Source organism: Phyllostomus hastatus, unplaced genomic scaffold (assembly GCF_019186645.2).
Source record: "Phyllostomus hastatus isolate PE091 unplaced genomic scaffold, TTU_PhHast_1.1 phas_scaffold_78, whole genome shotgun sequence".
Lineage (NCBI taxonomy): Eukaryota > Metazoa > Chordata > Mammalia > Chiroptera > Phyllostomidae > Phyllostomus > Phyllostomus hastatus.
In genome coordinates, this window is record NW_025334041.1 from 46,834,168 (window position 1) to 46,860,145 (window position 25,978).

The 25,978-nt window shown below is 41.0% G+C and overlaps 1 protein-coding gene across 2 annotated transcripts in view; it reads left to right on the plus strand.

The window, feature by feature from the left end:
- LHFPL3 (LHFPL tetraspan subfamily member 3) overlaps window positions 1–19,843 on the plus strand; it is a 621,367-nt gene extending 601,524 nt beyond the window's left edge. For both annotated transcript variants that reach the window (XM_045828481.1, XM_045828480.1), the window contains one exon: window positions 18,202–19,843. Coding sequence is in view for 1 of the 2 variants with exons in the window: in XM_045828480.1 (XP_045684436.1) it covers window positions 18,202–18,230 (29 nt within the window). In the remaining variant the exon portion in view is untranslated. The remainder of the gene's footprint in view (window positions 1–18,201) is intronic.
- The last annotated feature ends 6,135 nt before the right edge of the window (window positions 19,844–25,978 follow it).

Below are 25,978 nucleotides of genomic sequence, written 5' to 3' on the forward strand. Positions count from 1 at the left end.
TGCAGAGTTCAAAACGCTGCTGATAAGATGCCCAAGAACTCACCAAGTATAGCAAAAGCATAAGGGAAGAAATGAAGGCTACACTAAGAGAAATAAAGAAAATTCCACAGGGATCCAACAGTGAAGAAAATGAAGCCAGGGTTTAAGTCATTGATTTGGAACATAAGGAAAAAATAAACAGTCAACCACAACACAATGAAGAAACAAGAATTTAAAAAAAAAAAAAAAAAAAAACAAGCGAGAAGAAGACTCTGGGACATGTCCAAAAGTACCAAAATCAGAATCATAGGGATGCCAGAAGGAGAAAAGGAAGAACAAGAAATGGAAAACTTATTTGAAAAAAAACAATGAAAGACAACTTCCCTAATTTAATAAAGGAAATAAACATACAAGTCCAAGAAGCACAGAGAGTCCCAGACAAGTTGGGCCCAAAGAGGGCCATACCAGGATGCATCATAATTACAATGCCAAAGATAAACAGAGATCTTAAATGCAGCAAGAGAAAAGAAAAGTCACCTTAAAAGGAGTTTTCATAAGATCATCAGCTGGTTTCTAAAAAGAGACCTTGCAGGCAAGAAAGGGCTGGAAAGAACTGTTTGAAGTCATAAAAGGCAAGGACCTACATCCAAGATTTCTTTGTCCAACAAAGCTATCATTTAGAATGATAAACTTCCCAGAAAAGGTAAAGCTAAAGGAGTTCATCATCACCAAGCCATTATTATATGAAATGTTAAAAGATCTTATTTAAGAAAAAGAAGATCAAAATTATCAACAGTAAAATGACAACAAATACAACTATTGACAGCTGAACCTAAAAAAAAAAAAACTTAGCAAACTAGAACAGGAACAAAATCATAGATATGGAGATCATTTGAAGATCAGCAGGGAAGGGGAATGGGATAATAGGTGGAAAGGTGCAGGGTTTAAGAAGCATAATTGATTCTGGCTGGTGTGGCTCAATGGATTGAGCACTGGCCTGTGAACCAAAGGGTAACTGGTTCAATTGCCAGTCAAGGCACATACCTGGGTTGTGGGCTGGGTCCCTGGTTGTGGGTATATGAGAGGCAACCACACACTGATGTTTCTCTCCCTCCCTTCCCATCTCTAAAAATAAATAAAATCTTTTTAAAATATTGATTGACTATAAAAGTGTGTGTTTATTTTTGAGCTGTCTATTCTGTCCCATTGATCTATGTGTCTGTTTTTATGCCAGTTCCATGCTGTTTTGATTATCACTGTTAGATCTAGGCTGGCCTAGGAGGAATGAAAATTAACAGGCAAGAAAATGGCACGGTGGGAAGCTGCCTGCAGACCCTACCCAGGAAGATTAGGGTCAGGGGTCGGTCTACCAGGCATAATAGGATGCAACTTTCACCCAGCAACTGCTCTAGCCAATCAGACTCTGATACCCCAACTGCTGGTTTGTGTGTTTAAAAACCCTGATCTAAGAACAACCGAGTGAGTCCCAGCTTCCCCTGATTGGCTCCACTTTCCCCCCATTGAGTCCTAACCTCCCTTGGTTGGCTCCCCAACCTCCCTAGGTTGGCTCCACTTTCTCTCTTATTCTCCACTAATAAACCCTGCTCTCCTTAGCTCCTGCGTCCCTCTGTCCCTCCGGCTTCTTGAGCGACTCAAACCTAATATTTGGTGCTGAAACCTGGGATGGGGCACCCAGCCGAAGGCCCACGCTCGCCCCAATTCCCAGACCACGGAGTCATTCAGAAACCCTAGGGGACAGCGGATAGAGCTTCCCCTTCGGCTCTTCCATCCTATTTTGCTCCTCATTCAGGAGGACCTTGCCAAGGCACCGGACCTTTCTAGTCCACACCGGTCACTATTCTGTCGGGTGAGTCCTTGACCTTTGACTCCAAGGACTCTGGGGGTTCCATCTAGGCCGCACTGGCCTCACTTCTAACTCTAGGAGTTAGCACTTCAAATTGGGGGTTCCATTCAGGGCCGCTCTGGCCCCACCTCTGACTCCAGGAGTCAGCACTTAAGTCGTAGGACTTGGACTCACCCTCCTAGCAATCTCACTCATTACCGCTCTCATTATCAGCATAATTATGGGGACATCTGGGTCTCCTCCCGCCCGGGACACTCCTCTTAGCTGCCTGGTTCTCAGCCTTAAGAACATAGCCAGGAAACTGTAGCGATAGCCAGAGAACCGCACTTTTTCGATTCCAAAATCCTCACGGATCTTGACAGTTCCCCGTGGTTCACTGGCAAGCAGTTTGACCTCCCTACCCTTCCCACTCCTCCTTCTCTCCCGACTCCTCCTCAGCCACCTCCTTTGATCCGGCTGACCACCCTCTGCCCTCTGCAGGCGCCTCCCCCCCCACCCCCGCACACCCCCCCCCCGCCACCCCCCTCCCGCTCTTAGACGACTCATTTCTTTAGGTCTTTAGGGGACTCACAGCCTCCCAGCCCTGACTCGACTCTCCTACCCCGGGACAAAGCCCTTATACACCTGCCTGTTATCTCTCCACTTCACACTCCTGCTTGAAGGTCTGTCTCAAATCCCTCAGTGTTGGCCCTCACTGAGGCCTCCTCAGGGATGTTTCCACTCAGGCAAGCAGCAGGAGGAGAGGGAGTAGTGCCGGCTCATGTTCCTTTTTCACTCTCAGACTTAGCACAAATAGAGCGCAAGCTCGGCTCTTTTTCTGGGGAGCACAAATGTTAGGGAGTACAAATTACCCAGGGCCCAGATAAAAATCCTGCGGCCTTCATGAGCCGCCGCAGTGAGGAAGTTCTCACACACACGAGTCTGGACCCAGGCTCTGCAGACAGGCGTTTACTCGATATTTGGGAAAAGCTCCAAAAACTAGAGGACCTCATTAAGATGGCTTTCCGGGTATTCAGCAACAGAGAGGAGGAGGGAAAAAAACTAGAACAAAAAAGGAGCCGGGGTAAGGAAAGGCAGGAAAGAGAGAAAGAGAGATACCTAATGCTTGCTGCTGCCCTCCAGGGACAAACCCCTAGGGGTCTCAGGAAAGGAAATCAGGCAGAGGCTCCCTGGGGTCCTTGTTTCAGGTGTGGAAAAAAGAGACATTGGGTGAGGCTCTGACCAAACACACAGCCACCTTCCGGACCCTGTCCACTCTGCAAGAAGACAGGGCATTGGAAGGTTGACTGGCTGTCAGCCCCAGCGGAGGGAATAGACTTCCTTCTTCTGCAGGAGAAGCAACCCTGAGTTCACAGTCCCTGACCTACTCGGTCTAGCCACAAAAGACTGAGAAGGCCCAGCTTCAAAAACCCTGACCATTACCATCACCACCACTGAACCCAGGGTAACCCTGGGAGTGTCAGGTAAGTCTATCTCCTTTATCCTAGATATGGGAGCCATGTTCTCAGTTCTGCCAGAATATCCCAGGCCTTTAACCCCCTCCTCAGTCTCTGTTATAAAAATAGATGAAAAACTAATAAAACCATGGGCCACTCCTCAGCTCTTCTGCCATACAGGGGGACACACCTTTGCTCTCACTCTTTCTTAGGTACACCTACCTGCCTGTCCCGCTAATAGGGATGAACGTTTCAGCCAAGCTACAAGCCTCCCTTCTAATCATTACAGAGAGTAACACATGCTCTAAACCCACAACAGTTCTGCTGCTAACCTTAGGAAGCCACCCTAATTCCCCAACACCTAACAACACTATGGGCCCAATCTAAGGTCCATAGCTTATTTCACTCCTAAGATGGCTGGCTTGCCTGCAGGCCCTGGCAGCAGTAGCCATCCCTAGTTCTATGCCAACCTCATGGTATATTCCTCCCACCCCATAAACCCTCTCCATGCTCCAAATCCATCCTTCCCCTTGAAGTCTTAAACCAGCTTCTTTACCACCTCTCTTTAACTGGTCTGCAGACTCTACACCATAATCCAGCACAAGAAAAGGTGGTCCCCTTGCTACGCTTTCTACTCAGCAGGAAGTAACCTTAAGACAACACGATGTCCCTTATCCCTATACAACCTCTCCTGCCTCTTTATCTAAAAGAAAAAGCAGGAATGTTTTTAACAATCACCTTTTAGTATAGTTTGATATTAGGTAGTGTGAGTCCTCCAATTCTGTTCTTCTTTCTCAGAATCACTCTTGCTATGCAGGGCATTTTTTGGTTCCATATAAATTTTTGAACTATTTATTCTAGTTCTGTGAAATATGTCATTGGAATCTTGATAGAAATTGTATTGATTTTATAGATTGCTTTGGGTAGTATGGACATTTTAATAGTGTTAAATTTTCCTATCCATGAACACAATATGTACTTCCACTTATTTGTATCTTCTTCACTTTCTTTCCTCAGTGTCTTATAATTTCACAAGAATAGATCTTTTACATCCTTGGTTACATTTATGCCTAGGTATTTTAATCTTTTTGAAACAATCATGAATGAGGTTGTTTTCCAAATTTCCCTTTCTAATAGGTCATTATTGGCATATAAAAATACAACTGATTTCTGGATATTAATTTTGTATCTGCTCTTTTACTGAATTCATGTATCAGTTCTAGTAGTATCTTGGTGGAATCTTTAGGATTCTCTATGCATGGTATCATGTCATCTGTAAATAAAGACCATTTTATTTCTTCCTTTCCAATTTGGTTGCCTTTTATTTCTTCTTATGTGATTGCTTGGCTAGGATATCCAGTACCATGTTGAATAAGAGAGGTAAAAGCATACATTCCTATCTTGTTCCTGATCTTAAGGGAGATTCTTGTGAGTACTCAGCCCATTGAATATGATGCTGGTGGTGGTGTTGTCATACATGGCCTTTATTATGCTTAGCTATGTTCCCACTATTTCCACTTTGCTGCGAGTTTTTATCATAAGTAGATGCTGGATTTTATCAAGTGATTTTTCTTCATCTATTGATATGATCATGTGGTTTTTATCCTTCATTTTGCTTATGTCATATATTGCATTTAATGATTTGTGAATGTTATACCAACCTTGCATTCTCAGAATACATCCCACTTGATCATGGTGTATGATCTTTTTGATGTATTACTGTATTCAGTTTGCTAATAATTTCTTTTTTTATTTTATTTATTTTTACAGAGAGGAGAAGGGAAGGAGAAAGACAGGGAGAGAAATATCAATATGTAGTTACCTCTTGTGTGCTCCCCACTGGGGTCCTGGCCTGCAACCCAGGCATGTACCCTGAATGGGAATTGAACCAGCAAACCTTTGGTTCACAGCCCACACTCAATCCAGTGAGTTTTACCTGCCAGGGCTGCTAATGTTTTCTTTAAAATAGTTAAGATGGTAAATCTTATTTTATTTGATTTTTACCACAATAAAAAATAAACTTCCTGTGTTATACATCCAAATAAACAGCCCACCACCCATAAATTCCAGAGGCAGAGAGATTTGGTAAAAAAGAAAAGGGCTGTTTATTTAAAAGCTATACAATTTAGAAGAATAACGGGCTTCTGCCTCAAAGTTTATTCCTTTTAAAAAACCCAAAAGAAAATAACCCCTTCACCTCTTGTCAGCTCAGTTCAAGGACACACTTGGAATTCCCTTTTCCCATTTAAAAATACAACATGCAAGTGGCTGCAGCAGGATTATCCAGGCAGCCTGGCAGGTTCTCAGCACAGTCTGGCTTCTGTTTGTGCCAGTCACCAGTGCTGCTGCCACTGCTTTTTACACAAGGAGGGACATGAGGCTTGTAGCCTGGGGATGCGATGTCCAGGGCCCCCTCAGCATTGGAATACCCAGGCCCCCTATCCCTAACCAGGGGTAGTGAGGGTGAAGGAAAGAGATAGAGTTTATGCTGAATTGCCACTTTTAAAGTCCTGGCCCAAAATCTCACATACTGTGGAAACAAGGAGGGTCTTTTCCTGTGTTGCAGCCTGGCAAGGCCTGGCAAGTCCACTCTAGATTCAGGCAGACAGAAGAATATTGATGGAGCCCTTGGGATGTCTGACATGCCTTTATTATGGGTGAGCAATCCATGCACACTGCAAGCTGTGTGTTACATTGCATGTCACCTGTCTCCCTGCGTAGCACCCAGCAGGGAAACCCTACCCCCTTAAATACTGAATACAAACAAAGCTGACAAGGTGCCAGCAGATATGCACCAGAACTTCACACTGTGCATACAAGCCCACTCAAGGCTATGGGGACAATTTATCAGACCCAGTCTCAAGGCTTTGAGAACACTATTTATCAAGCCCATTCTCAAGATTATGGGAAACTGCTTCCCTTAGTTACCCAGGCATCTGGGTGAGGAAGCCAGACTGCTTCCATTTACCCCCACATTTCCTTGTCAAAACATTTTGTTAGCCAGGTGCATGGGCACAGTGGCTCTGCCTGGAGTGGGTTGTCACCTTGTTACATGTGTGTTGTGATCTTTTCAGCCTGTGCAGGCTCTATGCAAGCTATGTCATAAGCCATGTTAGTTCTTTACCATTCCCTGGGGCTATGGAGTCAGTCAAGCAGTTTCAGTTCTGAATTCATCTCCTGCATTGGGCACTTCCTGACCCCTCTCGGGCATCTCTCTCCTCTATCAAGTGGTCTGACCAGACCTCTCTATTATACCACCACTCTTACTCTTACTCTTCTCACCACTCAGATTCAAGGGGAGAGGAACAAATACCCCACCTCTCAATGGGAAGAATGGAAAAGAATCTGTAGCCACCTTTAACCTGCCATGCCCACTGTGGGGCACATCTTGTCTAAAGCACCTGAGGACACAGGTGGGGGGTATTGTTTCCAGGGCACTGTATTCAATTTCCCAGAGATATGCAGTTCCAGAAGGCCCTGTTAAAGGTGGGTGCAGTCTGAAACAATAGAATGGGATAAAATAACTAAGTCTATATAGCCAATGAGAAAAAAATGACCTGGAATTCCTCCTGTACACGTTTATTTTTAATATATTTTTCCAATTTCAGTTTACATTCAGTATTATTTTATATTAGTTTCAGGTGTACATCATAGTGGTTAGACAATCAAATACTTTACAAAGTGTTTCCTCCAATAATTGCAGTACCCACCTGACACCATATATGATTATTATAATATTATTGACTGTATTCCCCTATGCTGTCCTATTTATATCCCATGACTATTTTGTAACTACCAAACTGTACTTGTCAATCTTTTCTCCTTTTTTATCCAGTCTCCCAACCCCTCTGCCCATTGGCAAATTTCAGTCTGTTCTCTATATCCATGAGTCTGTTTCTGTTTTGTTTGTTTGTTTGTTTGTTTGTTTGTTTGTTTGTTTTGTTCTTTAGATTCCACATATAAGTGAAATCATATGGCATTTGTCTTTCTCTGACTGACTTATTTCACTTTCATAACAAAGATTCTGTAAGCCATTCTGCTAAAAGCCTGATGCTCCCATCAAACATTTTTTTCACTCAAACAGTACCTGCTTCCCAGCTATCCTGAGAGTGGGAGCTCTGGGCCCTAACTGGATAGGTCAGATAGAAACACTCAGCAGAACTTGACAACAGGAGACCTTTCAAAGTCCACAAACACATAGGAAGTTCAACAACAAACCATTTAGATAGAACAATGCGGCCATTGCATTCTGTTCTCATGGGCAGTAGTTCAAATGACAGCTTCAAAAAGGATTTGCAAAGATCCCCGTGGAAATGGAACATAGGCAAGTCAGATCCCATGACATGTCACAAGGACAAACCTGACTGAACAAAGATTCAAAGCATTATTGAACAACTTTTTATTCAGTTCTGCTATATAGAAACCTGAGAGAATAAGACATCTTTTAAATTGTCTCCCATGAGCTATTCAACATCCATGATGTGTAGGAAATGTTAAGCAAAGGTTTTGAAAAAAGTAGAATATTTTACAAAGCAAAGATCACAGTGTAACCACACTAATGTTTCCACTAAATTCTGCACACTGCCTTTATGTCTCACAGTCATTAGACTGAAGGAGTGATGGTGGCATCTGCAGAGGAAAATCCTGCCTTTTATCTTTTTTTACCTACTGGTTTTGTTTGGAGGGATAGCCCTTCCCAAGACTTCAGGTGGAAAATTCTTCATTTTGCATGCCATTTAAATCATTGCAATAGCATTCTAATTTTATTCCCCACAATAAAGTATTTTCCTGATATTGTGTAGGGAGTGTTTGTGTTGTGATCACCACTGAAACAAATGTGTGTTGGTTATTTTTAGCCTGGCATGGTCTGCAGAATTCTCACATAACCCTAGGGTTCCCATTGCATGGTGCTGTCACACACTAGGAAGAAAAAATAAGCAATGGTGGCAGTGCCTAAGTAACTCAAGCTCAACCTAACATTTCTAGGAGGCTTTGTGATGACAGCTGGTGTTCACCAGTAGGACTGGGACTAGGATGAGGCCAATTAGGTACCTACTGTACAAAATTTGAGGAGGAAATCACTCTACATTTGCACAACTCTGAGAGTTAGCACTTTTTGAATATTGTACCCTGGAGCCTCACTGGCCTCACCCTAGTGTGGGGCTGGTTCACTGACTTTACTCTCTTTATTTTTTGTTGTAATTTTTTAAAATTACATTTCATTGATTATGCTACTACAGTTGTCCTCATTTTTCCCCTTTGCCCCCTTCTACCCAGCACCCCCCACACCCTCAGGCAATCTCTCTACCATTATTCATGTTCATGGGTCATGCATATAAGCTCTTTGGCTATTCCATTTCCTATACTGTACTTTACATCCTCATGGCTATTGTGTAACTACCTTTTTGTACTTCTTAATCTCCTCACCTCTTCACCCATTCTCCCCTTCCCCCCTCCCATCTGGCAACCTTCCAGTAAATAACTTCTTTTCTCTTGCTTTTAAGAGTCTTTCTTTATCTTTAACGTTTGGCCTTTCAGTAATGATGTGTCTTGGAGTGAACCTCTGCCTCCATCATAAATGGGACTTTCTGTGTTTCCTGGACTTACATGTCTATTTCCCTCACCAAATTAGGAAAGTTTTCTTTCACTCTTTTTTCAGATAGATTTCCAATTTCTTGCTCTTTCTCTTCTCCTTCTGGTACCCTTATGAGGCAAGTGATGGACCTCTTAAAGTTGTCCCTAAGGCTGTTTATACAATCTTCATTTTCTTGGATTCTTTTTTCTTCTTGTTGTTCTACATGGTTGTTTTTTGGTTCCTTATGTTCCAAATCATTGATTTGATTCTTGGCTTCATCTATTCTACTGTTGTTTCCCTGTAAATTGTTCTTTATTTCAATTAGAGTATCCTTCTTTTTTTAATATATTTTATTGATTATGCTATTACAGTTGTCCCATTTCCCCCCTTCACTCCCCTTCACCCTGCACACCCTCTTCCACCCACATTCCTCCACTTTAGTTCATGTCCATGGGTCATACTTATAAGTTCTTTAGCTTCTACATTTCCCATACTATTCTTATCTTCCCCCTGTCTATTTTCTACCTACCATCTATGCTACTTATTCTCTGTATCTTTTCCCCATCTCTCCTCCTCCCACTCCCCTGTTGCTAATCCTCCATGTGATCTCCATTTCTGTGGTTCTGTTCCTGTTCTAGTTGTTTGCTTAGTTTCTTTTTGTTTTTGTTTTAGGTGTGGTTGTTAATAATTGTTAGTTTGCTGTCATTTTACTGTACATGTTTTTTTTTATCTTCTTTTTCTTAGATAAGTCCCTTTAACATTTCATATAATAAGGGCTTGGTGATGATGAGCTCCTTTAACTTGATCTTATCTGAGAAGCACTTATCTGCCCTTCCATTCTAAATGAAAGCTTTGCTGGATAAAGCAATCTTGGATGTAGTCCTTGCCTTTCATGACTTGGGAGTACTTCTTTCCAGCCCCTTTTTGCCTGTAAGGTCTCTTTTGAGAAATCAGCTGACAATCGTATGGGAACTCCTTTGTAGGTTACTGTCTCCTTATCTCTTGCTGCTTCTAGGATTTGTTCCTCATTTTTATCTTGGCTAATGTAACTATGAAGTGCCTTGGTGTGTTCCTCCTTGGGTCCAACTTCTTTGGGACTCTCTGAGCTTCCTGGACTTCCTGGAAGTCTATTTCCTTTGCCAGATTGGAAAAGTTCTCCTTTATTCTTTGTTCAAATAACTTTTCCACTTGTTGCTCTTCCTCTTCCCCTTCTGGTACCCCTATAATTCAGATATTGGAATGTTTAAAGATGTTATGAAGGTTCCTGAGCCTTTTCTCATTTTTTTGTGAATTCTTGTTTATTCATTCTTTTCTGTTTGATTGTTTCTTTCTTCCTTCTGGTCCACTCTATTGATTTGAGTTCCAGTTTCCTTCCCATCACTATTGGTTCCCTCTACATTTTCCTCTATTTCACTTAGCATAGCCTTCATTTTTCTCATCTAATTTACTACCAAATTCAACCAATTCTGTGAGCATCCTGATTACCAGTGCTATAAACTGTGCATCTGATATGTTGGCTATCTCTTCATTGCTTAGTTGTATTTGTTCTGGAGCTTTGATCTGTTCTTTCATTTTGGCCACTTTTCTTTGTCCTGACATGCCTGTTACATAGTGAAAGGCACAGCCTTAGGTGTTCACCAGGGCAGGGCAACCCAGTCACTGGGTTATGATGTTGTATATGGGAGAGGGGTCCAAGAGGGAACAATAGCACTTGCTCCACTCTCTGCTGGATTTCAGTCACTTCCGCCACTTCCCCCAAGCACTGGGCTCTTCTGGTGCTGATTTCTGTGTGGGTGGGCTTGTGTACATTCTAGGGCCCTGTGGGTCTTTCCAACAAACTCTCCTGTGAGGCTGGGAGTCTCTCCCAGTACTTCAACCCCCCACAGGTGTTTTGAGGCTTTACTTCCCCACTCTGGAGCCCTGGGTCTGTCTTGCTCCCCAGTTTTTCCTGGTTTATCTGTGCATGAATGTGGGACCACCTGGTCTGCCAGCCACCTTGTGCACCACTCCCCTCCACAATCCACCACTTCACTGGGCCCACCAGCCACCACCTGCATGCCTGGGGTCTGCCAGTTGCCACTTTTTTTGCAGCGACCCCTCTCCACCTGGTGCCCAACTCTGCCCCTCCTACAGGTCTGGATGAATGTGTCTACTTTAACTTCTTGACTGTTGGACTTCCATACAGTTCAATTTTCTGTCAGTTCTGGTTGTTATTTTATTTCTAAATGCTTGTTGTCCTTATTTTGGTTGTGCAAAGAGGTACAGTTTGTCTACCTACACCTCCATCTTGGCCAGAAGTTCTTCTTTTCTGAATGGATCTTTTTTATGATGCCAAGGTCTTCACTAAGTTCCTTGAGCATCCTTATAAACAGTGTTTTGAATTCTGCATCTAATAGATTGCTTATCTCTATTTCACTTAGCTCTTTTTCTGGAGTTTTGATCTATTCTTTCATGTGGTCCATATTTCTTTATCTACCTCATTTTGGCAGCCTCCCTGTGTTTGTTTCTATGTATTAGGTAGAACTACGTTGACTCCCTATCTTGGTAGTGTAGCCTAATGTCATAGGTGTTCTGTAGGGTCCAGTGTCACAGCCTCCCCTATCACTCAAGCTGGGTACTCAAGGTGTGTCCTTTGTATGGGCTGAGTACACCCTCCTCTTGTAGTTGAGTCTTGGTTGCTGTTGGCAGATCAGTGGGAGGGATTTACCCAGGCCAATTAGCTGCAAGGACTAGCTGTGACCACTGACCACCTACCACCAACCTCTGCCCTCTGTGGAGGATCAGCTATGGAGGGGCAGGATGGTGGTACTCTGACATATTCTGTAGCTGTCTGGTGGGTGTGTTCCTCTCTCAAGGCCCTGGGGTTTCCCAGATGGTTCCTCTGTGAGCCATCTTCCTCTCTCAAGGCCCTGGGGTTTCCCAGATGGTGCCGGCCAAGTTCAGTTCCACCTGTGTTTTGCCTGGGGCACCCTGCCTAAGCTATAAAGCAATCTGAAATAGCTACTATTTCTGCTGGGCTTGGAGATTACTAGATGAAGCAGAGCTATGACTATAATATGCTAAGGCTCACTGAAGCCAGTTGTAGCTTGACTGATAGGACTTAGGAGCCAAGACCAGCCAACCTTGTGGAAAAGCAGCTTGTGTGGGCCCATACACTGGGTAGGACAGAGCCTTTGTACATCTCCATGGTGGGTTGCACAGTGTTAGCCAGGTTGATGGAGTCTCAGATATGGCACCAGCCTATCATCTTTGTGGAGAGAGGGCTTAGCAAAGGGACAGTGGCTTCTGCTCACCCTGATACCAGACACTTAAGTCTCTCCCTGTATACCACTGGTGCCCTTTAAGCTGCCATCCCAGTTTTGGAGCTCAGAGGGAGCAAGTCTGAATAGCTGACTCCATGTATGGGTTCCCCAAGAGGAATTGCTTAGAGCTCCAGCAGCCTCCTCCACCTACTTAATCCTTGCTAGTTTTCACAGCCAGAAGTTAGGTGGACTTATATTCCTGGTACTGGAATACTGGGCTTGGGTGACTTAGTATGAGTCTGGAATCCCTTGCTCCCAAGACAGCCCTCCCAAATTTTATCCACATGGGTGTGGGGCCAGCCTATTCCACATCCATGATCCTCCTATCAGTCTGGGTGGATGTGGTTTCTTTAGTTCTGTAGTTGTCAGACTTCCAATCTACTTAATTTCTGACAGTTCTGAGTGATGGTTGTTCTATATTTTAGTTGTAATTTTGATGTGATTATGTGAAGAGGCAACCCATGTCTTACCGACATCACCACCTTGACTGGAAGCCCACTCTGTTATTTTTAATTCACTCCTAAACTCCCTACCCAACAATGACATGAGGGATAAGCAGTATAGTCCCAATTTTAACACTTGAACAAAGAAAAGAGCTTTCAGAGAGAAAGATTGAGGACTTCCAGTAAAGATGGCAGTATAGATAAACATGGTATGCAAATCCTCCCACTACCATATCAAAATTACAACTAAACCCCAAAACAACCATCATCAGAATCACCTGAATAAAAATCTTACAATTAGAGATTTAAAGAAGAAGCCACATTGAGACTAGAAGGAGGGGAGGAGATTTGGGACAAACTGATCCCACACCCACATGTGGCAGATAAAAATTGGGAGGGATATGTCAGCTGCCAAGGTCCTCCCTGAAGAGCAAGGAGTCTGAGACCCACACCAAACCCCCAAGCCCAAAATTTCAGAGCTGAGAAGAGAGGTCCCTACATCTTCTGGCTATAAAAACCAGCAGGAATTGAGGCTGAGTGAGAAAGAGGGCTTCTGGAGTCCCAGGCAGTTATTCTTAAGGGGCCCATGCATAGACTTACTCAGATGTACTCCCTCTGAGCAGAGGCAGCAGCTTGAAAGGCACCAAGGACATACGTGGTGGCGGGGGTGGGGGGGCAGAACTGAAGTGTCTGGCATCAGGCGGAGTGCTGGGGTGGGGGGGCAGGCAGCTTTGTCCCAGACAAAAGTGCTGGCAGAGGCCATTGTTCTTTTTATGAGCCATCTTCCTCTCTCAGGGCCAGCAGGCAGGCACCATATCTGAATCTCCATCAACCTGGCTCACGTTGTTTGGCCTGCCCTGGTGATTTCATGAGAACCTACCCCACGAAAATTTTGGGTCCACCCAAGCTGTTTCTAGTGCCTTTTCCATATGAATGGTGTCTTGGTTCATGCTTCAGGCTTTCCTAAAATCTCTCAGACAAGCAACAGTTGGCCTCAGCGTGCCCCATACCCCTCACTATGCAGCTCCAAGCCCAGCACAAGTAGCAGCCAGCTATAGATAGCTTGGTAGCTCAAGCTGGGTGGCCCTGGGCAGAACACAAGCCATGGCTGACTTTAACCTGTACCTCCCAGGAGGCTCCAGAGCCATAGACCAGGTGGACAGCTTTAGACCATGTCAAAACACCATCCAACCACCTCCACAAGGACACACTCAAGGAGCAAACTAAGCAGGCACCAGGCCCCACTGAAGTTAAGTCCTGCTTTGTGGAGCAGGCCCTGAACAAGCAATACTTTATGGTGGTCAATGGTTGCAGCCCGTCATTGGGGTAGATTGGCCTGGGGGTAAATCCCTCCTATTGAGATACCAACAGCAATCAAGGTTCAACTATAAGGGGAGGGTGTACACAGCCTTCAGGATGGGGGAGGTGGAGGACACAACTGTAATGCCCAGCTTGGGTGATTCAGGAGGCTGTGCCACTAGACCATACAGGACACCTACTACATTAGGCCACTCTACCACACCCATGACACATAGCAGCCCTACCTAATACCTAGAAACAAACACAGAGAGGCTTCCAAAATGAGGATACAAAGAAGCATATCCCAAATGAAAGAACAGAACAAAATTCCAGGAAAAAAAAACTAAACAGAGACAAGCAGTCTACTAGATGCAGAGGTCAAAACACTTGTTATAAAGATACTCAATGAACTTAGAGAAAGAGTAGTTGAACTTAGAACTTCAACTGCATAAAAAAGGACATGTAGCCCTGTCTGGGTGGCCCAGTTGGTTGGAGCATCATCTAATACACCAAAAGACTTTGGGCTCAATCCCCAGTCAAGACACATACCTATGCTACAGGTTAGATTCCCAGTCGGGGTGCATATGGGAGGCAACTGATTGATGTTTCCTTCTGACATCGATGTCTCCCTCTCTCTCTCTCTCTCTCTCTCTCTCTCTCTCTCTCTCTCTCTCTCTCTCTCCCTCCCTTCCTCTCTCTCTAGAATCAATAAACATACCCTTAGGTGAGGATTTTTTAAAAAGGATATGGAAACAATAAAGAAGAACCAGTCAGAAATGAAGGATACACTAACTGAAATAAAGAATAATTTACAGGGAATCAACAGAGTAGATAAAGCCAAGAATAAAATCAGAGATTTAAAATATAAGGAAGCAAAAAAAAAAACCACTCAATCAGCACAGCAAAAAGAAAAAAGAATCCAAAAAGAAATGAAGTAGTGTTAAGGAGACTCTGAATCAACTTTACACATACCAACATTCACATAATAGGGGTGCTGGAAGGAGAGGATAGAAAGCAAAAATTTCAAAACCGACTTGAAAAAAATAATGACAGAAAACTTCCCTAATTTGGTGAAATAAATTCACATACAGGTCCAGGAAGCATAGAAAGACTCAAACAAGATGAACCCAAAGAGACTCACACCAAGGCACATCACAATTAAAATGTAAAAGGTTAAAGACAAAGAGAGAATCGTAAAAGCAGCAAGAGAAAAGCAATTAGTTACCTACAAGGGAACTCCCATAAGACAGTCACCCAATTTCTCATCAGAAACTTTTCAGGCCAGAAGGAATTGGCAAGAAATATTCAAAGTCATGAAAAACAAGGACCAAGATTATTCTATCCAGCAAAGCTATCATTTAGAATCAAAAGACAGATAGCTTCCCAGACAAGAAAAAGCTAACGGAGTTCATCACCACCAAACCAGTATTACATGAAATGTTAAAGGATTTTCTTTATGAAGAAGGAAAAAAGATAAATATGAACAACGAAATGGCAATAAATACAAATCCATCAGCAAACAAATCTTTAAAAAAAAACAAAGTAAACAAACAAGCAGAGCAGAAACAGACCCATAGCTATAGAGAACATTTTGACAGTTGCCAAATGGGAGGAACGACTGAGGGGATGGGTGAAAAGGTGAGGGGATTAAGAAGTACACTTTGGCCCTGGCTGGCATAGCTCAGTGGATTGAGCGCGGGCTTCGAACCAGGCATTGCAGGTTCGATTCCCAGTCAGGGCACATGCCTAGGTTGCAGGCCATGGCCCCCAGCATGTTTCTCTCTCTTTCTCTCTTTCTCTCTCCCTTCCCTCTCTAAAAAATAAATAAATAAATAAATAAATAAAATCTTAAAAAAAAAAAAAGAAGTACACTTTGGTTGTTGCAGAACAGTCATGGGAATGTAAAGTACAGCATAGGGAATATAATCAATAATATTCTGATAACTATGTATGGTGTCAGATGGGTACTAGATTTATCAAGATGATCACTTAGTAAGTTATATAATGTCTAATCACTGGGGTGTACACCTGAAACTAATATAATAACGTATGTGAACTGTAATTGTAAGATAAAAGTGATTTAAAATTTTTGGTAGAAAATATTGAGTAATCAATGGTGAGATTACAGTGGGGGATCCACTAAAAGATTTAACCACATAGAGGCTACAGGTGACCCAAGACTAGAGAAGATCCGAGAACGGTTGGTGATAAATGACCTGTCTTGGTCAGTGCCTGGGCTGTGAGCCCAAATGGTGGTGTGTAAACAGGAACCTTTGTGAGACTGGTCACAGATGTTCCTTTCCTACAAGGGAGATGCCTACACTGCAGGAAACTCCCTTCTCCTCCCCCTAAGCTTGGGTGTTATTGCTCTGGGTGCTGTTCTAAAAGCCTTCCACCCCTATTTGCTCTCTTTCCAGCCCAATGAAATATCATAAAGCCAAATCAGGGGGCTTAGAGCTGGAGAAAGAGAAAGAGGGAGTCTCTGGTCCTAGATACCAACAAATGGTTTACACCAAAGAAGGCTTTTCTATCATGAAATCAGTGTATTTATTTGAGAACTCAAGAAAATGGGAACTACCTCCTCACATCCCTCTTCCCTGGTATCACACACATATAGCCCTGGGAACTTCCATATGCTACCTTCTCTTCCATATGCACAGCCACTTTTCAACACCCATTTCCCTATTCTCCTTGATGTATTTGCAACCCCATTCCCTTCTCTCTCCACCCCAGCTGGCATCTTTCATGGATCTAGGTGGAAAAAACAGACATTCAGCTTTGTGGATTTTAAATTTAAAGATATCCAGAGTGAAGAATGCTAGAATAGTGAAATTCTGGACCCACAAACTCAACTTTGAATTCCATCTAGCAAGAGCACCTTGATGGCACCAGAGCAGAAACCAATCAAGGTTAAGAAGTTCCCATAGCACTGTGTAAAATCTGTAGATGGCTTACATTGCTTTTAACAAGATCTGAAGAAACATTCCATTCCTTAGGGCTTCTGCTGGCATGACTCAACCTCAGAAAATCATTACAGAATTATCATCATTATGACATGATCATATTACAATTATCCCCTGTGTGGTCTGGGTACATTAAAGTAACTGAGTTCTCTCACTAAGAGTTCATTATAATCATAATGTGCATAAGATTTTTTAAAGTGTGTTGAAAAACAAGGGCATAAATACTGGGAACAATAGAATCTTGCAGAGAATTCTCTAACATTCATTCAGACACCATAATCTTGTCTTGTGATATGGAATGAGGACTGTAACTGAATAATGGGCCAATTATTTTAATATAATTTGTGCTTCTAAGTTTTCTGTGATGCAAAACCCAATAAGCCGTTTTCTTTCAGCCCAAATCTGGCCAGCTGGGTGCATTCACCCATCTTCACAATATTTAAGGGTACCCTTATAAGCCCTGGTAAGTAATGCCAAAGTCTATGAAAATTATCCAGAGAATAGAGTCAGTCTAGTTATATCAATACAGGCATAGTCCCTAATATGTTGAAGAAAAGGAAAAGCAACCAGCCCCTGAGAATTGTCTTAAACAAAGAATGTAAAAGAATAGCTTTATATGCAAAGATATTTATTATTGACAATAATAAAAATGAAACTTACCTATGTATCTGATCACGGTAAAATAGTGGAGAATGGAATATTGAGCATGGAATGAGAATAGAATGGAATATTATGCAGCCATTAAAAATTGATACTGGTGATGCTGAGAGTGGAAATATAGAAAATTGTTTCCAATATAATGTTAAAAGTGTCATCTATACTATGATTCCAACTACATAAAATAAGAGCATATTTAGATAAGTAATGGAAAGAAAAGAGCTATTTTCTTAAGGTGATTGGACTATAAATGATTCATCTTTATAATCATTTTTTTCCTAGCTGTTATAAGGTTTATTATATAATAAATAAATAAAACGGAGGAGAAAGGAAAATACTTAAGTGAGATATTTTCTGTATCAGGCCAAAAAATATTAATGCTTAGGATAGTTTTGCATTCTTCCTTGCTCCTTCAAAGCAGCCTCTAACTTTTACCAGGATATGGGGAATATGTATGTCTGGGTTGGTGGGCTGGAGCAGGGGGTTGGGCCTTGACAGAAGACTGTGCTGTTTGTTTAAGGGAACAGAAACCCTTCTAGCTTCTTTGATGACAAAAGCATTTGAATCATTTGTTGATATGGGTTTTCTGTGATAAACATGCAGAAAAATCTTGCTAAAATATGATGCATTTTCTCTTTCATTTCTCTTTTTCTTCCCCACCTCTCCCCTTCCCCTTTCTGCAGTTCTGCTAAGCCAATATTCTCTAGAATGAGCACAAGCTAAACAAATCGAATTAACAGCTTTCGTACATCAACATCAAGAAGGAAGACACTTGGGAGAGACAAGAGTACAGCGATGAATATGAACAAGAGTGAAACATCCACTTGTCAAATCTAGATTGGCAGAGATGGGAGTGATTTTCTAGAAAGAAATGTGATTATGGATTAAACACCAGCTCACTGGAAACTATCATTGTACAAGATCAGATAACATTCACAAGAAATTGCATTCATACAAAATCACATTCAGGAAATATTTCAAGGAAGAGGAATGTAAATGTGCTAGAATTAACATGTAAAATATATATGTACTGAGGTTTGTAAACTGTCCTTTTTTTTAATCAAACTGAAAACAAAAAGCTTTAATTTTTCAACATTATTTTAAAAAAAGGCAGTCAATCCTAACATTTCTATCTCAGTAGCCAAAAAGCTAGTCAAGCATCATTTATTGAGGAAGTGTCTTAGAAAATGCCTCTGAATACCTTCATAGGAGCCATGATCTTTGGTTCTCCCATCTCTGCTGTTCTATTTTTTTTCATGTGTAATTAGTTACAATCACTCAGTTAAGAGATGTAACACTGCAAAGTTTTTACCAAGTGTGTGTTCAGTTTAAAGTCTGTACAAGTCATCACTGAGAAAGTGTTTCTGAGGTATACTGTTACTCCATCAAGCTGTATATTACAGGAAGTACATCTTTACATCATAGGTTCCCGAGCAGCATAGATTTCCCTATCTTTCAGGAAATAGCATCAAGGAATTTTGAAAATATAGAAAGTTCATATTCACCTCTGATGCTCACATGTAATACATAGGCTGCTATCAAATAAATACTTTTTCTAATTCTCCCTAGTATATGCATAGGAATTTAATATACTTTATAAATAGGCATATGCAATATCTCTTCTTTTCCTTCCATATCATTTCTTTGCCATACATATCATGAGAAATCATATTCTTTCTTTCCTTTACTGACAGGCACTCATTTTTGTTTTTTAAAAAAATCATTTCATTAAACCTATTTCTAAATGATAGTAAGTGGTACTAAATAAATAAATAATAATTTATTAGCCTTAGAAATAAATGAATATATACTTATACAGGTCAAAGAAACTTGGTAGAAATAAATTGCCTTTTGTTTACTAACATTGGTTTCAAAAATGTTCAATTATTTCTAGTTGGTTGACATCTGAAGGTAGCTACAACTGGTTAGTTGTCTTCAACAATCTTGCTCCCAGGTTTACCCCCATCCACCACTATCCTCACCACAAATTCTGCCAATATGCCACAACAGAAAAAAATATTTAGTATTGAAGTAACCAATTGCTTGAGAATGATCACAAGCTAAAAGGTACATACAGGAATAATCAATGTAAGCCAAACCATGTCCCATACCTGAGCAGAAAACATGCCTTCATTTTGCAACTCAAAATTAAGATAAGATAATACAAGATGTAATACAGATCACAGTTGATCTCTCCTACCTTCTCACTGTTAGGGCCGTGCTCCTATTTTTGCCAAATACAGGGTCTGGCAGAAGTAACTCCTGCTTGAGTATGGTTAGTAGAGTATGTGAATGTCTCTCATGAGATGGACAGCAATTTGAACATTCCACCTAAAATATCATATGGTATGCTTTGAGTGTGATATTATTATGTTAAAGAATTACATACTTATGATTTTGTAATAAAAGGGGGGCATTATTTGTGCTGGACCCCAGTATTTCTGACAATAACCATCTTTTCACCAAAAATGAGATTATTTTTCAAATGGCTAAAAGTATGTTACAAGTATGCTCAAATCAGTGAAATCCAATTCACAAAGACATGGATTTTCTAAAGAACTAAATTAGGGAATAATTATCTCTAGTGTAGCCATTCTAGGAGTTATTGTTTTGCATTAAATGTTAGCTCTCCCACTGAATTCAAATAACCCTACTTACTAAATTTAATTACACACAACTTTTCAAAAATTAATCTTTTATTTAAAGGGAGTTACTCTCTACTTTATCTGCAATAAAAATAGAAGGCATTGGGTTTCCCTAACCCATATAAATTACAGATTCCATTGGTAGTTTTACATCACTAATAGTGGTGTTTACAAAATTGAAAAAGTGTTTTCTAACCATATACAAATGTTTTTTAAAAGTTGTTTCCACAAAACCTAAGTGTAATTTAGCATACCACAGTGCTCTGAAGATGAATCATTGATGATATACGATTTGTACATAGGTAATACACATATAAATCACTAAATGTGAAGTATAAGAAACATGTTTTTATCTTTAAAAAAATTAAGTGACTCCCTTTCTCATTCTGTTATGTTGTATTGTGTCCAAAAGTTGTGCGTAATTTTTTAAGGTCCAAAAAATATTTAAAAATTTGTTGGAATACCTGAATTTCTGTAAAAAATAAAAATAAGATTTTGTTATTTTAAAGATTGCTTGGTTGTGTGGTACACATTCAGTGCATTCAGTGTCTGTCTTTGTCCAGTGATGCAGGGACAGGTGATGATTTTTCTTTTTTTTTCACTGAATTTGTCATTTTTTTCTTTTTCTCATTCAATTACAGTTGATGTACAATATTATATTAGTTTCAAGTGTATAACCCCATCATTAGACATTTATATAACTTAACAAAGTAAGCACCCACAGGTGATGATTTGACTGAAATAACTATCCTCAAAACATCTCCTTGCTATCACATGCCATAATAATGTGTCACCAGCAGACATTTATTAGATAAAAAGGACCTTCATGTAAAAGGTATGATTAATATCTCCAAAGCCTCTTTTAGCCAAATATAAACATACCTCAGACTAAATCTTCATATACTCATCAGAATAAAATTGATAAGTGAAAAGCCTGACTATTCAAGTAAAACTTGACCTTAAATATTGAATTAATTGTTCAGTCTTTACTTTGCAAATTGAAAACAGCCACCTGTTCCTCAGACATAAGCAACACTTTTGCTTACACAATAGTTCATACTGAACATGTGTTGTCTAGGTGGATTACAGTGTCAGATTCTTCATTTACTATATGAGTCTGAACAACTCTAGATCTCAGTGTCCTCATCTATAAGATGGATATAAATAATAATCCTTGGCCCCATAGTAGTGTATGAAAATATAAATTACAATGGTGTTACTATGCATGACAGGTAGGAGATAATCAATGATGGTTAATTCCTTTCCTTTCTACTATATGCAAGTCACTGAAGGAAGAAAAAAATAGAAAGCACAGCCTCTGCTTTCAAAATGCTGAAGACAATTAGAGTAACATTTTTGATCAGGGATTGAAAGTTCAAATGCCTATGAGGCCAGGTAGGTAAATAAAAAAGCAAAGTAGGCTTGGTTGGGGACATAATAGGAAGTAGTGAACACTGGAGAACATAGGTCCTGTCTAAAGAGAATAAGTAGTCAATGTTCGGATCTAGTCACTCAACAAATAAGTATGGAGTTCCTACTGTGTGCCAGGTATTGTTCTAAACCCTGAGAAGATAGTGGTAAACCAGACTAGCAAGATCCCTTGCTCTTCAAGGTCTAGTAGAAAAAGAGATGAAAAACAAGAAAATGTCAGCTGAAAATAGTTACCTTAGAGAGAATTAAAACATGGTGATATTTGTCTTTCCTTGACTATCTTATTTCATTTATAATATTCTCCACTTCCATCCATACTGTCATAAAAGGCAAGGAGACAAATACCATATGATCTCACTTATAAGAGGAATCTAGCCCTGGCTGGTGTGGTTCAGTGGATTGAGTGCCGGACTGTGAAGCAAAAGGTTGCCAGTTCGATTCCCAGTCAGGGCACATGCCTGGGTTACCAGCCAGGTCTCCAGTAGGGGGCGCATGAGGGACAACCACACATTGATGTTTCTCTCCTCTTTCTCTCTCCCTTCCCCTCTCTCTAAAAATAAATAAATAAAATCTTTTTTAAAAAGAGGAATCTAATGAACAAAATGAACTAATGAGCAAAATAGAACCAGAGACAAAGACATGGAAACATGGAACAGACTGATAGCAGGCTGAAGAGAGGGGGAAGGAGAATAGTGGAAAGAAGGGGAAGGGACTAGTCAAAGAAAATGCATGGATAACCCATGGACAGGGACAACAATGTGAGGATTAACTGTGGGAATGGGGAGTGGGTTTGGCAAAGGAAGGCAAAGGGGGGAAAATTGGGAAAACTGTATAGAATAACAATAAAAAGTAAAAGACAAAACCTGTGATAATGGGGAGGCTAATCAAGAAAGGCTGCTATGAAAAGGTGACCTTTAAATGAGAATGATAATGATCCAGGCCCTGGCTGGTGTGGCTGGATGGAGTGCTGGCCTGCAAACCAAAGCATCACTGGTTCAATTCCCAACCAGGGCACATGAATGGGTTACAGACCAGGTACCCAGTTGGGAGTGTGAGGGAGACAACCACACACTGGTATTTCTTTCCCTCTCTTTCTCCCTCCCTTCCTTTCTCGCTAAAAATAAATAAATAACATATTTTTAAAAATGGACTTCCTGGAAGTCTATTTCCTTTGCCAGATTGGGAAAGTTCTCCTTCATTATGTTTTCAAATAAGTTTTCAATTTCTTGCTCTTCCTCTTCTCCTTCTGGCACCCCCAAGATTCAGATGTTGGAATGTTTCAAGTTGTCCTGGAGGTTCCTAAGCTTCTACTCTTTTTTTTTTTTTTGAATTCTTGTTTCTTCATTCTGTTCTGGTTGAATGTTTATTTCTGCCTTCTGCTCCAATTTATTGATTTGAGTCCTGGTTTCCTTCTCTTCACTGTTGGTTCTCTGTGTTTTTTTCTTTATTTTACTTTTCATAGCCTTTACTTTTTCCTCTATTTTGCAACCATACTCAACCATTTCTGTGAGCATCCTGATTACCAGTGTTTTGAATTCTGTATCTGAAAGGTTGGCTATCTCTTCATTGATTAGTTCTACTTTTGGAGCTTTGATCTGTTATTTCATTTGGGCCAGATTTCTTTGTCTTGGCCCACCTGTTATGTGGTAAGGGGCAGAGCCTTAGGTATTCACCAGTGTGGGGCAACCCACATTGCTGCATTGTGGCACTGTATGTGGGCTAGGGGTCCGAGAGGGAACAATGCTGCTTGCTTGGCTCTGGGCCAGCTTTCAGTCACTTCCGCTGATACCCACAAGCAAATTGGGCCCTTCTGGTGCTAATTCCTGAGTGGGTGGGCTTGTGTATGTTCTTGAACCCTGTGGTTCTCTCCAACAAACTCTCCTGTGAGGCTGGGAGTTTCTCCTGTGATGTCAACCCTCACAGGTTTTTACAGTCAGAGGTTTTGAGGCTCTATTTCCTCAGGCTGGAACCCTGGGTTGTACGATCTGCCTCACTCCCCAGTTGTTCCTCCCAGTTTATCCAAACACAAATGTGGAATCACCAGCTGCCATCTTGCCCACCCAGTCCTCCAATTACCACCTTGCCACCTGTCCTCTCTGCCCTGACTACCCATCTCTGCCCCTCCTGTCAGTCTGGATAAATATTTCTTCTTTAACTCCTTGGTTGTTAGATTTCCATATAGTTCAATTTTCTGGCAGTTCTGGTTATTTTTGTGGTTAAATTTGTTGTTGTCCTTCTTTTGCTTGTGCATGGAAGCAAAGTATATCTACCAATGCCTCCATCTTGGCCAGAAGTCCTACAGTGAGTTTATTTTTTAATACACAGCTTAGTTTGCGAGAAAGTAAGTGAAATCCCAAAGGTGTAAAAACAGAAGAAATAGAATAGTAAACTGAAGACTGAGTGTGAAGTGTAAGCAAATGCAAAAATTGGGACTGCCTGAGGCAGCTCCATATATCAGAGTAGGGAATGAGAGACAAAGCCTTGGGCAATGGAACTGAATGAGCTAAATTTGAGAATCTCACTCTAAAACAGGATACCTGAAGGTGACTACAACCTTAGACAAGGGTGGCCCAGGAGAAATATTCATGCTAGGCAACAAAAGAAGCCTATCAAGAACTCTCGGTGGGAGGGGGGCTGGATTGGGAGTAAAAGGAAAAAAACTGTATTTGAACAATGATTAAAATAAAATTTTAAGAAAAGAAAATTTAACTCAATTTTTAAAGGACATTTTAAAGTGTTTAATTATTAAAATTTCACCTGTGAAAACAAACAAACAAAAAAAGAACTCTCTACACTGGCTCTTGATGGAGGGGAAAAAACAAAAAACAAAAACAAAGAAAAAGAGGAATAGCCACCTCTGAAATTTTTAACCCATGAATCTGGCCCCCTCAAGCCTGCAATTTAATCTTACATACTCCATATGGTCAAAGAAATTACAAACCAAGAAATTAAAGAGCTTGCTAGAGCCCTGTAGCTGACAGATACAAGCACATCTCTTGGCTGGGCCAGATCCATGTTAGAGAAAGCATCTCTAACATGGATCCCACCAATTAAGGTCAACAAAGTATGAGCCTCTTCTGTTCCTGAACATCTTGCAAGCAGAGATACTGACTGCCTCTATTCCAGGCTATGTTTTCAAGGCTCTGGATGGCCAGCAGCCTGGAAAGACAGAGGGAAGCTCTCCCTCCACAGAAAAGAATAGGTTTGTTCATTGTTCTGTAATAAAGATAATGTGTCCTTCTGGGGCAAAGGTCAGACTGGCTCATTGCTCATTATGAAAGAGTCATGGTCCCTAAGCTCAGCGTTTCTCTCCTGTAAAGCAACCCAGTACGATGCAGGCATCACCCAGCCCTCTTCTCCTACCATTCTGGGAATGTGGCAGGGGAAACCAACACCAGCTCGCTGCTTTCTGTGCTGACCCAGGAGTCTTGTATTCCGCCAGCATCCATGAGACTGGCAGCTTAGCTTCCTAGTTTACAAGTAGGATAAAATCTCAGACTCTTCACAGCTCTTTATGGTTATCTACTTGGAAGAAAAGAATATTAGATATCTAACTCATATTGTGCACAAAAACCTACTCCAAGTGAACTAAGAAGTTAATTGTGTTCAGATATTTCACGAAGAAACTTTTTTACTGACCAGCAGCCTGGAGCAAGGGACATAAAGGAAAGAATAAACAAATGGGACCTCATCAAAATTAAAAGCTTCTGCACAGCTAAAGAAAACAGTATCAAAATTAAAAGAGAACCAACTGTATGGGAAAACATATTTGCCAATGACACTTCAGACAAGGGTTTAATCTCCAAAATATATAGAGAACTTACACGACTGCACTCTAAGAAGACAAGGAATCCAATTAAAAAAGTGGGCAAAGGACTTGAACAGACACTTCTCCAAGGAGGACATACAGAGGATCCAAAGACACATGAAATGATGTTCAATATCACTAGCTATCAGAGAGATGCAAATTAAAACCACAATGAGATACCACTTTACACCAGTCAGAATGGCCATCATAAACAAAGCAACAAACAACAAGTGTTGGAGAGGTTGTGGAGAAAAGGAGACCCTAGTGCACTATTGGTGGGACTGCAGACTGGTACAACCACTATGGAAAGCAGTATGGAACTTCCTCAGAAAACTAAAAATGGATCTGCCTTTTGACCCTGCAATTCCACTGCTGGGACTCTATCCTAAGAATACTAAAACACCAATTCAAAAGAACCTATGCATCCCAATGTTCATAGCAGCACAATTTACAATAGCTAGATGCTGGAAGCAACCTAGATGCCCATCAGTAAATGAATGGATCAAAAAACTATGGTACATTTACACAATGGAATTCTATGCAGCAGAAAGAAAGAAGGAGTTCCTACCCTTTGCA